The sequence below is a fragment of the Pseudopipra pipra genome, chromosome 19, assembly GCF_036250125.1.
Source record: "Pseudopipra pipra isolate bDixPip1 chromosome 19, bDixPip1.hap1, whole genome shotgun sequence".
Lineage (NCBI taxonomy): Eukaryota > Metazoa > Chordata > Aves > Passeriformes > Pipridae > Pseudopipra > Pseudopipra pipra.
In genome coordinates, this window is record NC_087567.1 from 1,323,361 (window position 1) to 1,344,304 (window position 20,944).

Below are 20,944 nucleotides of genomic sequence, written 5' to 3' on the forward strand. Positions count from 1 at the left end.
TTGTCACCCAGACCATGGCACTGATGCCACATCCAGGCTCTGCTCAAACCCCTCCAGGGACGGGGACTGCACCCCCTCCCTGGGCAGCCCATTCCAAGGGCTGATCCCTCTCTCTGGGAAGAACTTCCCAATGTCCAACCTAAACCTGCCCTGGTGCAGCTCAAGGCTGTGCCCTCTTGTCCTACTGCTGGTTCCTGGGACAAGAGCCCGACCCCCCCCGGCTCCCCCCTCCTGTCAGGGAGTTGCAGAGAGTGAGAAGGTCTCCCCTGAGCCTCCTCCTCTCCAGGCTGAGCCCCCCCAGCTCCCTCAGCTGCTCCTCACAGCACTTGTGCTCCAGTCCCTTCCCCAACCTGAGGCAAAGCTGATCCAGAATCCCTCAGTGGGATTCCCAGTGCCCCCAGTGACCCCTGCTGTCAGGTTCTCCCATGCTCCAGCTCCCTCCATGCCCTGGGGAGCTCTGTCCATGTTACCCTGTGCCTCCTGCAGCTCCCTGATCCCTGGGGGTGCCTGTGGCTGTCACTGTGCCAGGCTGTTCCCGTGGGCTGGGCACAGGCAGTGCTGGAGCTCCTTGCTTTGGATACATATTTCCAGCCTGATTTTCTTTGTGCCATTTCCTTCAGCTCCTCTTCCTTGCTGGTGCAGATGGGTCCTGTAGGATAAGTGCAGCAAGTTAATACCCAGCAAGAACACACCTGGCCAGCTCGGATTGCTCCTTCATCCCAATCACTTCCCTCATATTTTCTGAAGAGGAAGAATTTTCATTATGTAGATATGAAAACGCTGCTGAAAGGGCATTGTTTAATAAATGTGATGTGGAATAATGAGCCTTAAGCACTGAATTCAGCTCTTGAGGAGGAGAACAGCACTAGACAAAGTCGTATATTAACTCCATATTTATAATCCTGCAGAATGCAGATGATAGGATTGCGTGTGTGGCTTAGGAGATAAAACACCCAATCAGATATTTTGCTCTTAAGAAAACAGGATTTTTTGGACAAAAGAGCAGAAATCTCTCTTCTAACTTTCACTTTTTGTACTTTTTTGATGCAGGAATTTTTCATTCTTTTCCAAGATTCACTGGGACACAATGTGCTGCACACATTGTGCTCTCTGTGCACAAGCAACAGCCTTTGATCAGGCTGGTCAGACAGCAAAGGCTTCACTCACAGCTTCCCTTCCACATTCAGAATTATTAGTATGCCAGAAAATCATAGTCTTAATTAAATATCTTCCATTAACTCCCTGCTTCAGATGTACAGCCTTTTAGTGCATCTCTGATAGAAAACATTGATTGTGACACTTCAATGGACACTTATCTGCTCTCATCTAGAAGTTTCCTAAGGACATTCTTCTGTCCTCTGTATCAAGTCTCAGAGAAATATTCCCAGTGTCTCACAGAAACGCTACTTAAGAACGTTCTGCCTTTCCCCCCCCCCCCCCTTTTTAACCTTCTGGCAAACGATCTGATGCTTATCTGAAATACAGCAGAGTGGGATCACATCAAATATTTAGAGACACACTTTGGTGGTTTGATTGCAGAGTGGAAACTGAATTTTCCTGGATGCCTCTCCAGCCTCTGCCTTTCACTCTCAAGGCCCCCTGACACAAAGCCTGCTGTCAGCTGGGAATGTTGGATATAAAGGTTTTTTCATCCTCTGAATGGAAGAAAAGGGAAGGAATGGCTTCATCCTGCCCGTGGGTCACAACCACCCCCTGCAGCTCCAGGCTTGGGGCAGAGCAGCTGGAAAGCTGCTGGTGGGAAAGGCCCTGGGGGTGCTGGTGACAGTGGCTGGACATGAGCCCAGGTGAGCCCAGGGGGGCAAGAGGCCAATGGCCCCTGGGCTGTGCCAGCCATGGTGTGTCACAGCCCCAGGGCAGGGACTGTCCCTGTGCTGGCACTGCTGGGGCACCTCCAGTGCTGGGGCAGCTCTGGGCCCTCAGACAAGAGAGACATTGAGGGGCTGGAGCGTGTGCAGGGAAGGGAACGGAGCTGGGAAGGGGCTGGAGCAGCAGGAGCAGCTGAGGGAGCTGGGGGGGCTCAGCCTGGAGCAAAGGAGGCTCAGGGGAGACCTTCTGGCTCTGTAACCCCCTGACAGGAGGGGGGAGCCAGGGGGAGTTGGACTCTGCTCCCAGGGAACAAGGGACAGGATGAGAGAACATGACCTGAAGTTGCACCAGGGGAGGTTTAGATTGAATATTGGGAAAATTTCTTCCTATAAAGGATGGTCAGGCCTTGGAAGTGGCTGCCCAGGGAGGTGGTGGAGTCCCCATCCCTGGAGGGATTTAAAAGCCATGTGGATGTGGCACTCAAGGACATGGTGGTGCTGGTCATTTAGGGGTCATTTCTAACCTAAACAGTTCTCTGACTCTGTGGTAAAGGGCCTGTTGGAGCTCCTCATGGCTTTAGTGTAGCAGAGCCCAGAACTGAGTCCTTTCCCTGGCAGTGGTGGTTTCCTCAAACAGCTGTGAGGGTTGCAGACTTCAACTGGGAACCATCTCTGGAATCCTTATGGTAACACCGAGGTCTTCCTGTGTTGGGGCACATGAGTTGGCCTTTCATAGAGGCTCCCATGGTCTGTGTATCATTCCCACTGTGTGATCACAGTGCATCAGGACCACAGGACCTGAACAGGAGCCCTGGGCTTTGCCCTTCACTCTGAGCTGGCCAAGCCTCTGCTGCAGCCTGGTCTAATCTTTGAGTGCTGCATTCTAAGAAAGATGTGGGCCTTCCAGGGACAGGATAGAGGGGAGCAGTGAGAAGTGTCAGACAGCTGAAAATGTGACTGTGAGGAGAGAGTGAGAATAGAATGTCTGAGGGCGTAAAGATTGAGGGGACAGGAGAGTACCATCTTCCAACAGCATCCTGAGGAGGAGAGAAAGCAGTTTGGTTTCTCTATCAGTAAAAGGTAGAGCATAAAGTCCATCTCAAAGTACCACGGGAAAGACTCCCAGCAGACAGGTGGGAAGTCTCTGTGACACAGTGAGGGGCTGGCACAGGTTGCTGCAGCTTCCATTCCTGAGGTTGTTTGAGCAGGTCTGTGACCACGTGAGGGGAGGATGGCAGGGCTGGGGGCACCAGCTCTCAAAGAAGCAGCTCTGCACCTTATTCCCTCTCCTAATCTGGTTGACTATTCCTGAGGCCGGTTCTGCTGCAGTGCCACCATGAAACTTTGGATGAGACCATGGCCGTGAAGAGCTGTGAGGAGCCTCCTCAAGGGACAAGTCCATGTGTGATTTTATATCAGGACACAGAACCTTGAGAGCTTTCCAGCAGGTGACATGTGGAACAGATACTTGAGTTGAGTTCTTCTGGACCATGAGACATATTTTGATTTTCAGTTTTGCTGTTCGTTGGTGATGACCCAGCTGGGACTTATGACAGCCAAATCCAGGGAAGTTTTCAGGAATACACAAGTACCACCTTTCAGTGTCATTGGAGATCCATGTCCAGCTTCTGGTTCTGGTTGTGTATCCCCAGTTTGCTGAGGAGCATGGAAGAGTGAAGAGGAAAGATGGAGGCTTGGGGAGAACAGCCTGACTTTGCAAGGCCAACTCTCGAACCCACTTGAACAACCTTTGCAGGGAAAAGAAAATGTGGGGAAAATGCCAACATGAACCTGGCTGGGAATCATCTCAGGTAAAATGAGGCAAATTTGGTGAGTGGTTATAAACAACTAGAATACAAAGATTATGACTAAATCTCATTTCTGTCCCTGACCTTTCCTGTACTGGCAGGAGGGAACTGAAGCCATTGTTTTCTGATTTATGATATAGATTTTGCTGGAAATTTTCCAAGGAAAGGTAGTGAGATCCAACCCATCACTCCTGAGACTGTTTCTGGTGTCCAGCCACAGGGTGTGTGCATGTTGTGATGCTCTAGGAAGGATCCTGCAGATAAACGGGGTGTTTTTGTATACAGTGCCATGTTGTGGCACTACATACCTTTGAACCCCAGTAGAATTCAGAAGCAGCAAGGAGGAGTTCAAAGGGAGACAGGGGCATTCAGTGCCATGAGCTTGTCAGTCAACTTTTATGAGAGAAATGAGGAGGGTCAAAATAAAATTTTTACATTGAGAGGTGATTGACGTTTGACAAATCCATCAAATCTTTATTTTCACCTTTGGTGGAGATTTTTCTTATGAGTTAAATTATTCAGGTGGTGCAGCTAAACAGAAAATAACACCTTCAGTGAATGAATAATACAACCCAAAACCTAGGATGGGAGAGATGGCAAATAATCCATCACCTGCTACATTAATCCTTCTAGTTAACAGTAGTATTCAAATGGAGCAATTCATCTGCCTGTATGTCTCCTTCCTGAATGATCTAATCTATCAATGGAAGCCAGGTGCAGGTCTGGCTTCCCATTCCTCCAGGAGCTGTCACTCTCCAGCTGTGGGGATGCTGGTTTTCCTAGAGACTTTTGGTCCAGCTGCAGAAAATGAAGGAAAGAAGTTATGAATATTCACAGGAACCTTTATTAGCAGTGCAAATAGACAGTGTGAAACCTTTTACAAAGTGTTTGGGAGATCATAGAATCACAGAGTCTTTAAGGTTGGAAAAGACCTCCAAGATCATCAAGTCCAACCTGTGACCAACAGCCACATGGCCACTAAACCATATAACAAAGTGCCACATCCACTCATTTTTTGAACACCTCCGGGGATAGTGACTCCACCACCTCCCTGGGCAGGCCCTTCCAGTGCTTAACCACTCTTCCAGTAGAGAAATTTTTCTTAATATCCAACCTGAACCTCACCTGGCACAACTTGAGGCCATTTCCCCCTCTCCTATCACTGGTTGCCTGGGAGAAGACATCAACCCCACCTCCCCACAACCTCCTCTCAGATTGCTGTGCAGGAGATTGTCCCCAAGCCTCTGACATTGTTGCAGCTGCTCTGCTTTAACCCTGGGGCAAAAGTTCACCCAAGAGCTGCTTCAAACTCCTCAAGCCCATGGACTCCTCAAGCTGCAGGGCTGGGCTGTGGTGGGACCTTCCCACACGTGCCTGGGAGCTGTGTCACTCTGGTTGGGGAAGCTCTGGAACACACAGCCAAGCCATGGGGACATGGCAGAGCTCAGGTGCTTTGTGTTACTGGGGTGATTACAGAATCACAAAATCAATCAGGTTGGAAAAGACCTCTGAGATCATCCAGTCCAACCCATGACCCAACCCCACCTTGTCACCCAGACCATGGCTCTGCTCAAACCCCTCCAGGGACGGGGACTGCACCCCCTCCCTGGGCAGCCCATTCCAATGGCTGATCCTGGCTTTTCAAGAGCTGGTCTATCCCTGTCATGGGAGGGAGTGAGGGCCTTTAGACAAAGTTTATTAAAGCCCTGCTGTTTAGTCATGAGGTGCAGAAAGGATCGTCTTCTCAGAGAGGAGCCTGGGGGTGGCTGAGTCCAATCTGAGCCCCAGATTTTGTCAACCATTTAATTTTATTTAATCATTTTGTCCCACAGGCTTTAATGATGGCAAACTGAGAACATTGATATAAAATGAATCATTTATTATTACAGATGATCAGAGAAAAGATCTTAATCGGAATTATTTATTACACAATATAAAAGTTAAAACTACCAGTAGTATAGTGTAAGATAGGACAGTCCACTACACTGAAGTGACTGCAATCTCACAACAGCTACAGGATGGACAAGGGATCAGACCCAGCCAGCACGGGTTTGGGAGGGGCAGGTCCTGTCTGACCAACCTGATCTCCTTTTATGATCAGGTGGCCCGCCTGGTGGATGAGGGGAAGGCTGTGGATGTCTGTCTGGACTTCAGCAAAGCCTTGGACACTGTCTCCCGTGGCACATCCCTGGAAAAGGCTTAGACAGGGGCACTCTGTGCTGGGTTAGGGACTGGCTGGAGGGCCGGGCCCAGAGAGTGCTGGGGAATGGAGCTACATCCAGTTGGGATCTGGTCACCAGTGGTGTCCCCAGGGATCAGTGTTGGGCCCAGTCCTGTTTAATATCTTTGTTGATGATCAGGGAATTGAGTCCACCATCAGCAAATTTGCAAATGACACTAATTTGGGAGGGAGTGTCAATCAGCTGGAAGGCAGGAGGGCTCTGCAGAGGGACCTGGACAGGCTGGAGAGTTGGGCTGATTCCAAGGGGATGAGGTTCAACCAGACCAAGTGCCGGGTCCTGCACTTTGGCCACAGCAACCCCCTGCAGCCCCATGGGCTGGGGACAGAGTGGCTGGAGAGCAGCCAGGCAGGAAGGGAGCTGGGAGTGTGGATTGACAGAAGCTGAACAGGAGCCAGAGTGTGCCCAGGTGGCCAAGAGGGCCAATGGATCCTGGCCTGGACCAGGAACAGTGTGACAGCAGGGCCAGGGAAGTGATTCTTGCTGTGGACTCAGCGCTGGTGAGGCCACCCCTGGAGTGCTGTGTCCAGTCTGGGCCCTCAGTTCAGGAAGGACATGGAGGGGCTGGAGCAGGTCCAGAGAAGGGCAACGAGGCTGGGGAAGGGACTGGAGCACAAGTGCTGTGAGGAGCAGCTGAGGGAGCTGGGGGGGCTCAGCCTGCAGAAGAGGAGGCTCAGGGGAGACCTTCTCACTCTCTGCAACTCCCTGACAGGAGGGAGCAGCTGGGAGGGTTGGGCTCTTGTCCCAGGAAGCAGCAGTAGGACAAGAGGGCATGGTCTTCAGCTGTGCCAGGGGAGGTTTAGGTTGGATATTAGGAAAAAATTTTTTCCAGAGAGTGATCAGCCCTTGGAATGGGCTGCCCAGGCAGGGGGTGGAGTCACCGTCCCTGGAGGTTTTTAAGGTCAGACTGGATGTGGCATCAGTGCCATGGTCTGGTCACTGTGGCAGTGTTGGATCAAGGGTTGGACTTGATGATCTCAGAGGTCTTTTCCAACCCAGTCGATTCTATGATTCTATGATTATTGAAGCAATTATATTAAAGCTGGCAAAAAGAAATAATTATTAATTAGAGATCGATGTAACTCACCCAGACCAACTGTCTTGAGGAGATCTCTTTCTTTCTACCTCCAGGAGTGACCCTGGGGGACGTCCCCAGCCAAGGGGGGAATCTCCACTCACAGACCCCAGGAAGGGTTATGTCAGAAGAACCTGACTGGATGTAAGAGGACTGGACTTTTATAGTACAAAGTGATTGACTGCCAGTCAGAGATTTGCAGGCCAGCTCCCAGCTTATCTGTCACATCCTACTTCCGAAAGCAGGGGGTGTGTTTGTAATTTGGTGAATCAGGCTGGTTTTAGCACAGTTTAACATCAAAACCCACACCCTGGCACTGCCAGTAACTCCACACAGAGAGCTGGCATTGTTTGCATTCTCTGACTGCATTTTAGGTCTTATGGCGTAGAACATCCCGCCCCAATCCCCCACTATGTGCCCATGGCTTCTGGGGACACCCCTGCCCACAGGAACCCTCGGGGCAGGTGCCAGTGCCCTTCCAGAATAAGATCAGGGTCAGTTGATCTCAGGGTCAGTTGATTTCAGGGTCAGTTATCTCAGGATCAGTTGATCTCAGGGTCAGTTGATCTCAGGATCAGTTGATCTCAGGATCAGCTGATCTCAGGGTCAGTTGATCTCAGGGTCAGTCGCTCTCAGGGTCAGTTGCCCAGAGCACCATGAACTTCTCATTTGTGGCTACAGCTCTGCTTAAAAACTGTGTAACACAATTCATAAAACTACAGCTCCTTAATTGTGCAAATGAAATAGTGAGTAACTGTCAGGATTTAATCATCTCACAGATTATTAAAACTGTGAGAATATTAAATATAATTTTTTCCAGTGCTGTGTAATTTTTATAGGGGGACATTTGATGTTCAGCGTGTTCCATATAAACCTCATTTTTTTTCAATAGAGGGGTAATTTTTTTAAAGAAAAGCAAGATATACAAGGGACCAAGACTGAAAATACAGACCAGGTATAACCTGAAGCCTCAAAATTAAGGATAGCTTTTACAAACCCCCTCACATTCCTTTATTTCGATGTCATTATGTCTTTTAAAAAACAGTCTTATGGCTGCTGAGGAAGTAAGTTGATGTTAGGAGTGTTCTGGCAGCACTGGTTTTACTTGCTCTGGATTATTTTCCCTGCTCTTTGTGTATGTGTGCTGTTCAGGGCACAGCAATGAAGTGATTTTGTCCTGCCTTGCCCCAGAGCTGTTCTCCAGTCCTATGGCTCTGGGGCAGAGGGTTTGGACTATGGATATATTGTAAAATACAAGGCAAGTTTGTTTTTTTTAAGGAATAAATTCCTTTAGAGCCAAAGAGAAGAAAATATGGAAATAATATAATTATTTATTTGGATTTTTTAGGAAATTATGATGCAACACCTTAACTTGAGGCCAGTTTGACCAGATGGTGTCCTTAGAACAGTTCCCTTCAGTGACAAGAGCAAGCATTTTTTTCCAATAAATTTACAAAAGCTTGTTGTGCTGTGTCTGGCACAAGGAAATAACTTGTGTGGAGTAGCAACCTTGGAGTTGTTCGTTTCTCTAAAGCCTCAGCCCATGCTCTGGGTTCTGAGGGTTTCATCTCCTCCTTGTCCCCCCCAGGTGTGTCTTTCCAAAGATCCCTGTTCCCTGTGGCCCTTCCCTGACTCAGGGCTGTGTGTCAGGGACCCTCCTGTGTTGCTCTGTGATGGAAACCAGGATTCCTGTCCCGAAGCCAATGTTGTGTTCCCTCCAGCTGTGGGAGAATGAGAGAACTTTGCATGTGTGAAGGTGTGAACCCACAGAGCTGCTGCCGCCCCAGCTCCACATTAACTGGTTCTGACAGAGAGAAACTGTCAAGGAAACCTGAAGTGACAAAGCAACTTGTCTGTGATTCAATGAATGAAACCCCATTTTCTCTGAGAAAACAATGCTCCTTGCCCTGATGGTGTGAAGAACCCTGTTTTGCTGGCAAAGTCTCATTTTGAGATATAAACTCAAGCCCCTCCTGCTTCCAGCCATCAGAGATGATCTTGGAGTGGGTTGCAAAGGCAGGAGTGGAGTCCTCCAGCCCTTTGGATCATATTTCATTTTGTCCAATGTTTTTTGTCTCTCTCAATTTCCATGACAACTCTAAGTGACAAATGTACTGTTCATTATGTGGACAAAAATAGCCACATTGCACAGGTTCCCATCTGCTGCCCCGACGTGCCATTCCTGCTTGGAAACAGTGATGTGTCAGTGTTGGACTAAGTTTCCTGGAAAAATTCCCAGCAGAGGTATTGAAAAGCAATTAATATTCACAGATTGAGATAGCTTTCACTCCACTGGCTTTTAAATAGCAGCATCTCTTATTAATACCATCACTCTTAATAAATGCAATTAAAATTGTTGACTAATGACAATTTTAGTGTTAATTTCTATAATACAGACTTTTTACTTGCAATTAGAGCTTTCTTGATTTTGCAACGTGTTGTTCAGGGAGAGAGGGATACTATCATCCCTGATTACATGTCTGTCATTTGATAAGAAAAAAGCAATTTTTTGGAGTCTCCCTTGTTAACATCAACCAAGAGACTTCTCGAAGCAGCAGCAGCCAAAGTTCTGAAGAGATATTTTAAATGAATCACGTCAAAAGTCGACAGTGATGTTTTATATAAGCACTTGCACTGAGAATCCACTGAATTCAACATTTACCATTGTGTTGTGCTCTACTCTGAGAAGTGCATCAAGTACATTTATTGCTGCAAGGACCAGGGTTTGGCAGATCAGAATATTCCATCATTCCTGGAATTTCAGTTTCTCCTGTTCTGTGCTCTGGTTTCTGATTTTTCACAGAAAGCAGGGTAAGGCACTAGATTTGGAGCAAGTTCATCTGACATTTCTCCATGTTAGTGCTGATCCACACTTGGAAAAAACAGCTGTTGAATCACTGCTTTTCCCACACTCTTCCTGACTACGTTCTCCAGTTCTCTGGGAGCTTGGCATGGGAATGGGCACTGCCAGGCTGAGTCAGTCTGAGCTGTAGCACTGCAAACACTCTGTGCCTTGGTGGAGGTACTGATGGAATAGTGCCTTTGGGCAAGGCTTGATTTGTTGCAGAAGCATTTTTGGTGATACCTCCAAGTTCTTCTCTGGTCCTGGAGCACAGGAGTGAGGAAAGGTGGGGAGGTTTGTCCAACTATGAGAGGACAGAGACAAACTCTCCATGTTCTGGGCAGTGTAATAATTGTTGTAGCCAGGTGGGGGTCAGTCTCTTCTCCCAGCAAACAAGTGACAGGACAAGAGTTGCACCAGGGGAGGTTTATATTGGATATTAGGGAGGAAAAAATCAATTAGAGGGTTATCAAGCCCTGGAACAGGCTACCCAGGGGCGTGGTGGAGTCACCATCCCTGGAAGGGTTCAAAAACACGTGGATGTGGCACTTGAGGATGTGGTTTAATGGTGAAAGTGGTGTCAGCCACGGCAAACTGCAGGTTGGGAGATTCTGCTTGAACATATGAAAAGGTGAATTCTCTTCTTCACTGTAAGGACAGTGCAGGTCTAGAGCAGAGCATCCAGAGGGGCTGAGACAATGTCATCTTGGAGGGCAGCATTTTGGTAGACAAAGCCATGGCTGCCCCTCTCTCTATCACTGGCCACAGGCCCAGCCTGAGCACGAGTGTGACCTGGACCCCTCCTGAGATTTCTTCCAACCATTGCTGGTGATGTGAGTGGAGATACAGCAAATGTCCTGGGCTATGGCACCCACTGGGAACAGCTCTGCAACCTCTTTGTCTGCAGACATTCTACTTGGGAACAGGTTGCCCAGAGAAGCTGTGGCTGCCCCATCCCTGGCAGTGTTCAAGGCCAGGTTGGACAGGGTTTGGAGCAACCTGGGATAGTGGAAGGTGTCTCTGGCAGAGGATTGGAACAAGATGATCTTGAAGGTCCCTTCCAACCGAAACCATTTTGTGAATCTATGAATTCACTGCTAAAAACATGAACTCATTTGTTATCAGAAGCCCCTTTTTCTGACTTCTTCCTTCTCTCTCTAAACTCTCTGTGACTAAATTCAATCTGTTAGAAAGACCAAATTTTACAGTGCTTGTCTTCTCATTGGGAACCCTCTTCTAGAGGAAAAGCAGGGGTTTTTTAAAGCAGGGTGGCCTTCAGTGTGTTCTGCCTGATTTGCAAGAGCAGTGTATGCAAGGCCATCTCTCACACCTCTGCCAGGGCACTTGGGTGCCTTTCAGAGCCCTGTGCAAGGCTGTGGTTGTTCAGTTGATCTGAGCAAGGTGTGACACCAACATTTTTTCAGGAGCTCTCATCTGAAGCTGTATGGGCTGTGAGCTGGAGCACTGGGGGTGTGGGACACCTCTGCCCATCGAGAAGCTTTGCTTCTCTCCGACTGTGCCCTTCTGTTCCTGTAGAAAACAGCTCAGTCACTGTCTTTTGTCCTTCACTTGTCTTCTACACTTCATTTTCAACCACTCACAGCTTCAGATTATGCAAACCACTCTGAAGATGTTTGTTTCAGTGAGAATTTTACTTGAAATCCAGAAGAACCTTCTGAGCTGTGCAGTGTGTTCTGCCACCACTTCTATGAGAGAGAATTGGATTCTGTACTTCTCTGCATAACATTTATAGTTGCCACTTTCTAACTACAAAATCTGACTAACTAATTTTCATTGTAATAACTTATAATTTATTGACTGCCTTGCTCAGCTGGTTTTTGGGGCATTCTTCAGCTGCCTGTTTCTGCTGCAGACTTGTAGCACTGAGTAACTTAATCGCCGTGTGCGTTTGGCAAATATAAACCTGAGGATTTGGTTTCACTGTGTTTGTTGGGATTCCTGGCCCCGTGGTCACCAGGGCTGGGTGGGGAAGGCTCAGTGCCTTGGTGTCACAGAGTGTGTGCACCAGACTGTGCAGATAGAGAGGGATGTGCATGGGGAACAGGGAGAGAAAAACAACCAGATAGAGATGAACCCGACTCATGGCAGGGAGTTGGAGTGGGATGGTCTTTAAGGTCCCTTCCAACCCAAACCATTCTGTGATTCTATAAAGATAATTAATATTCCAACTGTGAAATCCTTTAAAAAAATGGTTTTGGTGAGCTAGGTATGTTTGAGTCTGTTTAGCTTTGGATGCTTTTGGATGCTAAACACCCTGGATACCAAAGCACATTTTCCATCAGCTCTTGTGGATTTTGCTGCACAATTCTCCTTGTTTCTGTGGAAGCAATGAGGAGATTGTGGAGGTGCAGCTCATGGGAATGTCAGCAATATGCTCTTCTGTCAGACATGGGCTCTAAATTTCCAGCTCCCATCCAAATCAGGGATTTCTGGGATAACAGTCACTCAGAAGTGCTTGTCAGCTGAGATTCTTCAGATCTGGTTTCCAAACAGAAGAGGAGATTTATTTGCTCTCTGGGAAGTGGAGGACTACATGGTGGTTGATGTCAAAATGTTTCCTCCTTTCCTGTGCCGTCCTTTCCAAGCACCCATGTCTGTGGTGCCAGGCAGGGGCCTGGATAATGTGTGTGGCTGCCCTGGCTGGGGAGGGGCACTGCAGAGATGTGGGTGAGGGCGCCAGGCAGGGCCATGTTAGGTACTGCATGACTTTACAGCTGATATTCTGAGGGCAGCCTAGAGAGAAGGCCTTCTACAAGAATGAAAAAGCCCTCAGTCCTCCTGTCCTGTGGCCTTGCAAATGGGCTGTGTTTATTCCTGGTCCTCTGATCGTGTGCTGACCACAGAGTTGGGAGAAGGAGAATGGTCAAAGTCTGGTCTCAGGCACGGACTCCTGGGGATAGTCCTGGTCAGGGCTAAGAGTTGTGCTTGAAGCTCCTTGTGGGTTCCTTCCCACTCAGCATATTCTGTGCTTCTGGGGTCCTGGTGGGTTTCTGATTGTGCTTCCCAGACTCCAGCTCTGACCCTTCTGGTGGAGGAAAACATGAGCAGTCCTTAATGTTAGAAAAACAATTTAGAGGCAAGTAGGATTGTTCTTCTTGACCTCCCTTGATTTTTTCCAGGCTCTCTCATCCATGGAGGAATTCAGAAACCTGGATCGGGATATTGAAGGGTCTGCAAAAAGGTGGAAGAAATTTATTGAATCTGAGTGTCCTGAGAGGGAGAAGTTCCCCCAGGAGTGGAAGAACAAGTCGTCGCTGCAGCGCCTGTGCATCCTGAGGGCCCTGCGGCCCGACCGCGTCACCTGCGCCCTCAGGTGGGACAGCACTGCCCGGGGCTCCTCCTGCCCGGGGAGGGGAACTCGGGATTGTTGCTTTCTGGGGAACAGGAGCAATTCAGGACTATGTTTAGGTTTGTTTATTGTAGAATGTGAGTTTTGCAATATGGTTGATTGTGCAATATGATTCCTGTCAAGGAGTCTGGTGAATGAGCATCATCTTCCTGAGGGTGGGGAGGCCCTGGCACAGGTTGCCCATCCCTGAAAGTGTTCAAGGCCAGGTTTGATGGGTCTTGGAGCAACCAGGGCTAATGGAAGGTGTCCCTGCCCTTGGCAGGAAGTGGAATAAGATGAGCTTTTAGATCCCTTCCAACCCAAACTGTTCACAGAATCCCAAAATCACAGAATATGCTGAGTTAGAAGAGAGCCACAAGGATCATCCAGTCCAACTCCTGGCCATGCACAGGCCCATTCCCTGTGCCCCAGAGGATCAGCCAAACCCTCCTGGAGCTCTGGCAGCCTTGGGGCTGTGCCCACTGCCCTGGGGAGCCTGGGCAGTGCCCAACCAGCCTCTGGGGGAAGAACCTTTGCCTGAGATCCAACCTGAGCCTGCCCTGACACAGCTCCAGCCCTTCCCTGGCTGCTGTCCCTGGTCCCCCAGAGCAGAGCTCAGTCCCTGACCCTCCTCTGCCCCTCCCGAGGCAACTGGAGCTGCAGTGAGGTCTCCCCTCAGTCTCCTCTTCTCCAGCTGAACACACCAAGTGCCCTCAGTGTCCTCCCACGGCTTCAGACCAAAGCCCTTCCCCATCTTCATTCCTTCCTTTGGACACTCAGAATTGTTCTGTGATTCCATGATCTCTGAACTCCGTAAGACAATCAACAACCATTTCATTTATTTGGAATTTCTTGTTTAGGGGATCTCACCTCCAGATCAGCAGTAGGATGGGGCAGTGTCACTGGCAGTGGGTGAGGAGCAGAGAGGCCAAGTCAGAAATGAGCATCACCTTACAGGTGTTACACATCTACTGGAGTCTTTGGGTGATCAACACATGGTCTAGAGTTCAATAACATTGATTTTAGTTCCTTTTTGGCTGTGCCTTAGACACCAGAATAAAGTGTAGAAGTAAAGGAAAGTCTTAGAGACGTTTTCTCTCTTTTTTTTTTTTTTTTCCCTGTAAAGTGCAAAATTTATGTGCTGCTGGTTCTGAATCTTGTAGCTGTAAATTATGTAGTGGAGGTAACTAGGCAAGGCTAAACTTCCCCAAGGTATGCAAAAGCAACACACTTGTTCCAGGAGAAACTAAAGGTCTTTCACTCCAGTAGGAGCTGTTTTTTCCTCCTCTGTCCTGGTAGTCAGTGTTTTGACATTTCTCGGATGTCTCTCATGCTCCTGCCTCTCAAATAGTTTATATTACTGCACCACATGGCATGGGAGTGTAGCAGGGTTATTACTCAGTGTATGAACTAGATCTCTTTGTGCTTTAGAGTTCACAGGAAAATGCAGACAAGACTGAGTGAAGTCTCCCTATGGTCAATGTTATTATGTTTTACTAGCATAAATACTATAATTTATCATAATCAGAATAATCTGAACCATCTTTTTCATTTCTTACTCTTATGACTGGATTCTCCATGTGTCTCTCAGCTGGAAATATTGGTTTTCTTGTTGTTGTTTAGCTTGGGTAAAATAAGCTCATGTTTTTCTGAAATTTTAAGTGCATATTTAATTAAGCAAGTTTAATTTATTTCCTTCTTACTCACACAGCTCGGAAATAACTGGAACATCAAATTTCAGCCCTTTCATATCTCTCTTTTATGAAAAGGGAATCCAGTTCAAAAGCTTGGATGTTTTTAGGATCTGGGCATGTCAAGCTTTTCTCTTTGCACACGAGTATTTAGATGAGTTTTATGTTTTGTTTCTTATCTAGGAGTAAGTGAGAACACAAACATGTGCAAACAGTAACAATTCACAGCACCTTCCCCAAGACTTGGGAGATGGGACTAAAATTCTTCTTGAAATATCTTTATTGATGATTTAGATGAGGGGATTGAGTCCACCATCAGCAAATTTGCAGATGACACTAATTTGGGAGGGAGTGTCGATCAGCTGGAAGGCAGGAGGGCTCTGCAGAGGGACCTGGACAGGCTGGAGAGTTGGGCTGATTCCAAGGGGATGAGGTTCAACCAGACCAAGTGCCAGGTCCTGCACTTTGGCCACAGCAACCCCCTGCAGCCCCATGGGCTGGGGACAGAGTGGCTGGAGAGCAGCCAGGCAGGAAGGGAGCTGGGAGTGTGGATTGACAGAAGCTGAACAGGAGCCAGAGTGTGCCCAGGTGGCCAAGAGGGCCAATGGATCCTGGCCTGGACCAGGAACAGTGTGACAGCAGGGCCAGGGAAGTGATTCTTGCTGTGGACTCAGCGCTGGTGAGGCCACCCCTGGAGTGCTGTGTCCAGTCTGGGCCCTCAGTTCAGGAAGGACATGGAGGGGCTGGAGCAGGTCCAGAGAAGGGTAACGAGGCTGGGGAAGGATCTGGAGCACAAGAGCTGTGAGGAGCAGCTGAGGGAGCTGCTGTTGTTGAGCCTGAAGAGGAGGAGGCTCAGGGGAGACCTCCTCACTCTCTAGAACTCCCTGACACAGGGGGGAGCCAGGTGGGGGTTGGTCTCTTTTCCCAGGCAACCATCAGCAAGACAAGAGGGCTGGGTCTGCAGCTGTGCCAGGGGAGGTTTAGGTTGGATATTAGGAAGAAATTTTTTCCAGAGAGGGTGATCAGCCGTTGGAATGGGCTGCCCAGGGAGGGGGTGGATTCTCCATCCCTGGAGGTTTTTAAGATAAGACTGGATGTGGCATCAGTGCCATGGGCTGGGAACCACGGCAGGGTTGGATCAAGGGTTGGACTTGATGATCTCAGAGGTCCCTTCCAACCCAGCTGATTCTATTATTCTATGATTCTATGATTCTATGACTCACCCTCCACATCGCTCCTGCAGCCAGTGGTGGTTAAAGACCGTGTGTGTTAATAAATTCATCGAGTTTAGAAACCTGCAATGCCATTGGATTCCAGAGGGTGTTTTGCCGTTCTCAGCTTGCAGATCTCTTCCTTCTGTTATCAATTATATCAGTCAGCATATCAATATATCAGTCTGCCAACATTCAATGCCTCACTGGTGATCAATGAACATCATGAACAGTCCAAACCTTCCTGTCTCTCCAGGGGTCTTGACAAGTACTTAAATGCATTTTAGAAGTCAAGGAGTAACTTGGTAACCTAAACACATGTGGACAGAGATATTTTAGGTGCCTTACATCATTTTCAGCTGCTGTTCATAAAGGTTTAAGACCCCCTAAGTCCCATGTAATATGTGCCAGCTCCATGGTGATAGTGTAGGAAGTTCTTTGGGATTTAAAATGATCCACCTCTGTACAGGCTTCTTACATTTCTCTGCCTAGGAAGTTGGGTGTTTCAGCCTCCCTTCACAGCAGATCCCTGGGATATTTGCAGAGTCTGTTTCCTTCCCTGAGCCTAAGGAGTCGTCAGGAGAAACTACTTTTACCCCAGCTCATTCCTTAGAGCTTTGGTGCGAGCACTGCACCAAGAACCATCATTTCCTCAAGAAGGATTTTCCACTGTAAATACCTGTTTCATCCCCCAATCTTAGTGAAGAACGTCAGCAAAAAGCCTCTTACAAGACCTTGTGCTCACCCTCTTCCACATCCATGATGGGGTCAGACCAGTCCAGCAGCCACTGGCAAGGTATGACTTGGTCATCGTGAAGTCCTTTCAAAGGCACTGGTACTTCTGCCTTAGTAGGGACAGACCTTGGAAACAGAGCAGCAGGACTGAGGGCTCTGATAGCTGGTGCCTCCAGCCGTGGTTAACACACTGACAGGTACTCCTGGGATATGGGATGGTGGGCAGCTGGGGCTTGTGTACCATGGGAGAGCTGACAGCCAGCCCTTTGTCTGGGGATATTTGCTTTTACTGCTGGCACCATTTCTCAAATCCTGTTGGTGATACAGTGACCCAGCCCTGTGCAGACATTACTTGAAAGACACCACATGTGGGGACTGCTCCAGCCCTGTCTGAGGGAAGAGATTGAGCCATTAGAGAGGGTCCAAAGGAGGGAACGAGGATGGGGAAGGGCCTTGATTTGAAGGCCTGTGAGGACACTGAGGGCACTTGGTGTGTTCAGCTGGAGGAGACTGAGGGGAGACCTCACTGCAGCTCCAGCTGCCTCGGGAGGGGCAGAGGAGGGGCAGAGACTGAGCTCTGCTCTGGGGGGACCAGGGACAGCAGCCAGGGAAGGGCTGGAGCTGTGTCAGGGCAGGCTCAGGTTGGATCTCAGCCAAAGGTTCTTCCCCCAGAGGCTGGTTGGGCACTGCCCAGGCTCCCCAGGGCAGTGGGCACAGCCCCAAGGCTGCCAGAGCTCCAGGAGGGTTTGGCTGATCCTCTGGGGCACAGGGGGTGACTCTTGGGGATGGGCCTGTGCAGGGCTGAGGGTTGGACTTGCTGATCCTTGTGGGACTCTTCCAGCTCAGCACATTCTGTGGCTCTGTGAGGGCAGCCCTCCCTCTCCTGCACATGTGGTCCCACTTCAAAGCCTCCCACTCAACTTCAGTTGTGTTTTCCAGTCCCCAAGGCACCATTTCATAGAGATGTCAAATAAGGATGTTGTGACTCTTGGGGATCCGATGGACTTTGTTAAATTTTGTGAACTGGAGCTTTCCAGCAGCAATTTAGCAAATCTTGACCCAGAACAGAAAAATCTACTTGAAAGCGGTACCAAAAAAAGTGGAAGCTTTTTCTTTTGCAATCCCTTAGGCATTTCTATTCCAGCTGCCTTTCACCAGTCCTTGAAGGAGGCTCTCAGCTCTCTTAGAAGGAATTTGGCTGCCTTCAAAAAGCCTGACTCATGTATCTACTCTCCAGCAGCATTCCTGGGGTTTGAATACAACATTCCTACCTTTGAATGAATGTTCAGTGTATCCTCTTTTGCTAAAGCAGTGATGTGGGAAGCTCACTCTGGGGGAATGTTCTCTGTACACTGTTTTCTGTTCAGGCAGCTGCTGTGGAGCTGAACCTTTTCCTGTTCACTCCATTGTGTTTTTCCTTGTGACTCTCATGCCAAGGCTGCACACACCAGGTATTCTTGGAGATCTTCTCTTTTAGCTTTCCAGATCAAAGTAATTTTGTGAATCATCTGGATTTGTTGTGAGTTGGTGCTTCCTCTGGAAGGCTGCTCGGATTGCAAAGCACTTGGCAGGTTCCTGTACCTTATTTCTTCTCTCTTGAGATACCTGAGTCAGAATCATCCAGTGCTGATATTGCACTTCTCAGTGCAGCCCTGGGCTGGCAGCTCCCACTGTTCTCCCTTCTCACCTCCCTTCTTTTGTCAGGAATTGGGGTGCCAGATGTCATTCCACCATGCCCACAGTGCCAGGCGTTGCTCCTGAGGGATAACGCTGGAAGCCCAGCCTGCAGGTCCCCTCTACAATTATTTCATGCCCATTTTCCTAATGTAGTTTCTAATTTATTTGAATCAGCAAAATCACAGCTAATTGAAGCACAAGTCTGATGAGGAGCAGCTGAGGGAGCTGGGGGGGCTCAGCCTGGAGAAAAGGAGGCTCAGGGGGGACCTTCTCACTCTCTGTAACTCCCTGACAGGAGGGGGGAGCCGGGGGGGGTCGGGCTCTGTTCCCAGTGATGAGACCAGAGAAAATGGCCTCAAATTGCCCCAGGAGAGGTTTAGGTTGGATATTGGGAATTAAAGGGTCATCAAGCCCTGGCACAGGTTGCCTAGAGAAGTGATGGAGTCACCATCCCTGGAAGTGTTCAAAAAAACAAATGGATATGACATGAGGACACTTGCTGAACACGGTGGTGGTGCTGGGGTGATGATAATCTTTGAAGCCTTTTCAAACCTTAGTGAGTCTGTGATTCTGTGATAATTAACTGATTATTTGCAGTGGAATCTGCCTTTTTCTGAACAATAGTAGATGGCAAAACTTTTTTCTCTCTGGCAGAGATTTTGTAGAAGAAAAGCTGGGCAGTAAATATGTGGCTGGGAGATCCCTGGATTTTGCAACAACCTTTGAGGAATCAGGACCTGCAACCCCAATGTTTTTTATCCTGTCCCCAGGAGTGGACCCACTGAAGGATGTGGAGAAACATGGTAAATAAATCCTGTCTCTAGGCATAGCACAGCATTGCTTTTTATCTGCTGCATAATTATCTTAGCATGACACTTCTCTTTTGTTTTGGCTTTTTTTCCTCATCTTTTTGTAGATAATGAAGTAGTCTGTTAAAAATAGACAATTGTGAGAACATAGGTTTTTGGGGGTTGTTTTGAATTTTTTTCTTAAAGTATTTTGGATTTTCATCTAAAGTTTAAATTAAACTTGTCTCCTTCCTGCATTGCCTGGATTCCCAGTGTGGTTCACGCCGCACCGATCTCCGGGCTGGGTTTGTACACAAGCCATGATTTACGTCAGAGATATCAAACACACTGTCAGAGAGCTGCTTGTTGCCAAGAAAGGTTGAACCAGAGCACCCTTGAGGTCCCTTCCACCCTGCTCTTCTACAATTTTATGAGAACTAAAAATAAGCAGCAGCTCCCTGTAACAGACTGTGCTTAGTGGCAGAGTTTTCAGTTTTTATCCCCATCCTTCCTGAGTTGGTTTCATTGTGGATGGTCAGATATGGAGCTGTCAGCTGCCTCCAAAGCCAAAAGGACTTGTGTTTTCTAGGGAAAAAAAAGTAATTCAGGAATATGTTTAGATTTGTTTATTGTAGAATGTGAGTTCTGCAGTATGGTTTCCTGTCAAGGAGTTTGGTGAATGATCATCTTCCTGAGGATGGGGAGGCCCTGGCACAGGTTGCCCAGAGAAGCTGTGGGCTGCCCCATCCCTGGAAGCGTCCAAGGCCAGGTTGGACGGGGCTTGGAGCAACCTGGAATCGTGGAAGGCGTCCCTGCCCATGCCAGAGGGTTGAATAACATGTTCTTTAGGGTGCCTTCTAACCCAAACTGTTCAGGAATCCCAGGATATGCTGAGTTGAAAGGAACCCACAAGGATCACCGACTCCAACCCTCAGCCCTGCACAGGCCCATCCCCAAGAGTCACCCCCGGTGCCCCAGAGGATCAGCCAAACCCTCCTGGAGCTCTGGCAGCCTTGGGGCTGTGCCCACTGCCCTGGGGAGCCTGGGCAGTGCCCAACCAGCCTCTGGGGGAAGAACCTTTGGCTGAGATCCAACCTGAGCCTGCCCTGACACAGCTCCAGCCATTCCCTGGCTGCTGTCCCTGGTCCCCCCCGAGCAGAGCTCAGTCCCTGCCCCTCCTCTGCCCCTGCCCAGGAAGGTGGAACTGCAGTGAGGTCTCCCCTCAGTCTCCTCTTCTCCAGCTGAACACACCAAGTGCCCTCAGTGTCCTCACAGGCCTTCAAATCAAGGCCCTTCCCCATCCTTGTTGCCTCCTTTGGACCCTCTCTAATGGCTCAATCTCTTCCTTCCATTGTGTCCCCCCAGACTGCCCCAGTATTGCAGGTGAAGCTGCCCCAGAGCAGAGCAGAGCAGGATGACTTCCTGGAGAAGGCAGTGACCCCCCCCCCCCGTGCACCTCCAGCTGCAGCCACTGCCTGTGCCTTAAAGCTCACAATGTGGAGAATTTATTCTGCATCTCAGCTCCACTGTGGCAAAAGTACAGTTTTCAGCCTGAACATCCCTCTGAAGCAGAGGGGAGAGATGCTTTTGGACACTGGGCTGCCCCACCTTGCCATTCTGCTCATCGGGTGTCTTTTCTCCTTCCCCAGCAATGTGCTCCACATATATCCAAGCCCATGACTTGGTCTCCAGCCCCGATGCT

The 20,944-nt window shown here is 48.8% G+C and overlaps 1 protein-coding gene across 7 annotated transcripts in view; it reads left to right on the forward strand.

Moving 5' to 3' along the window:
- The window catches only part of DNAH9 (dynein axonemal heavy chain 9), a 192,266-nt gene that overhangs the window by 126,603 nt on the left and 44,719 nt on the right, over positions 1-20,944 (forward strand). For 6 of the 7 annotated variants that reach the window (XM_064675616.1, XM_064675618.1, XM_064675617.1 and 3 more), the window contains 2 exons: positions 12,932-13,125; positions 19,109-19,257. In XM_064675616.1, the coding sequence (XP_064531686.1) occupies positions 12,932-13,125; positions 19,109-19,257 (343 nt within the window). Of the gene's footprint in view, positions 1-12,931; positions 13,126-14,000; positions 14,226-19,108; positions 19,258-20,944 lie in introns of those variants that run through there. The other variant, XM_064675619.1, reaches the window with a different exon arrangement.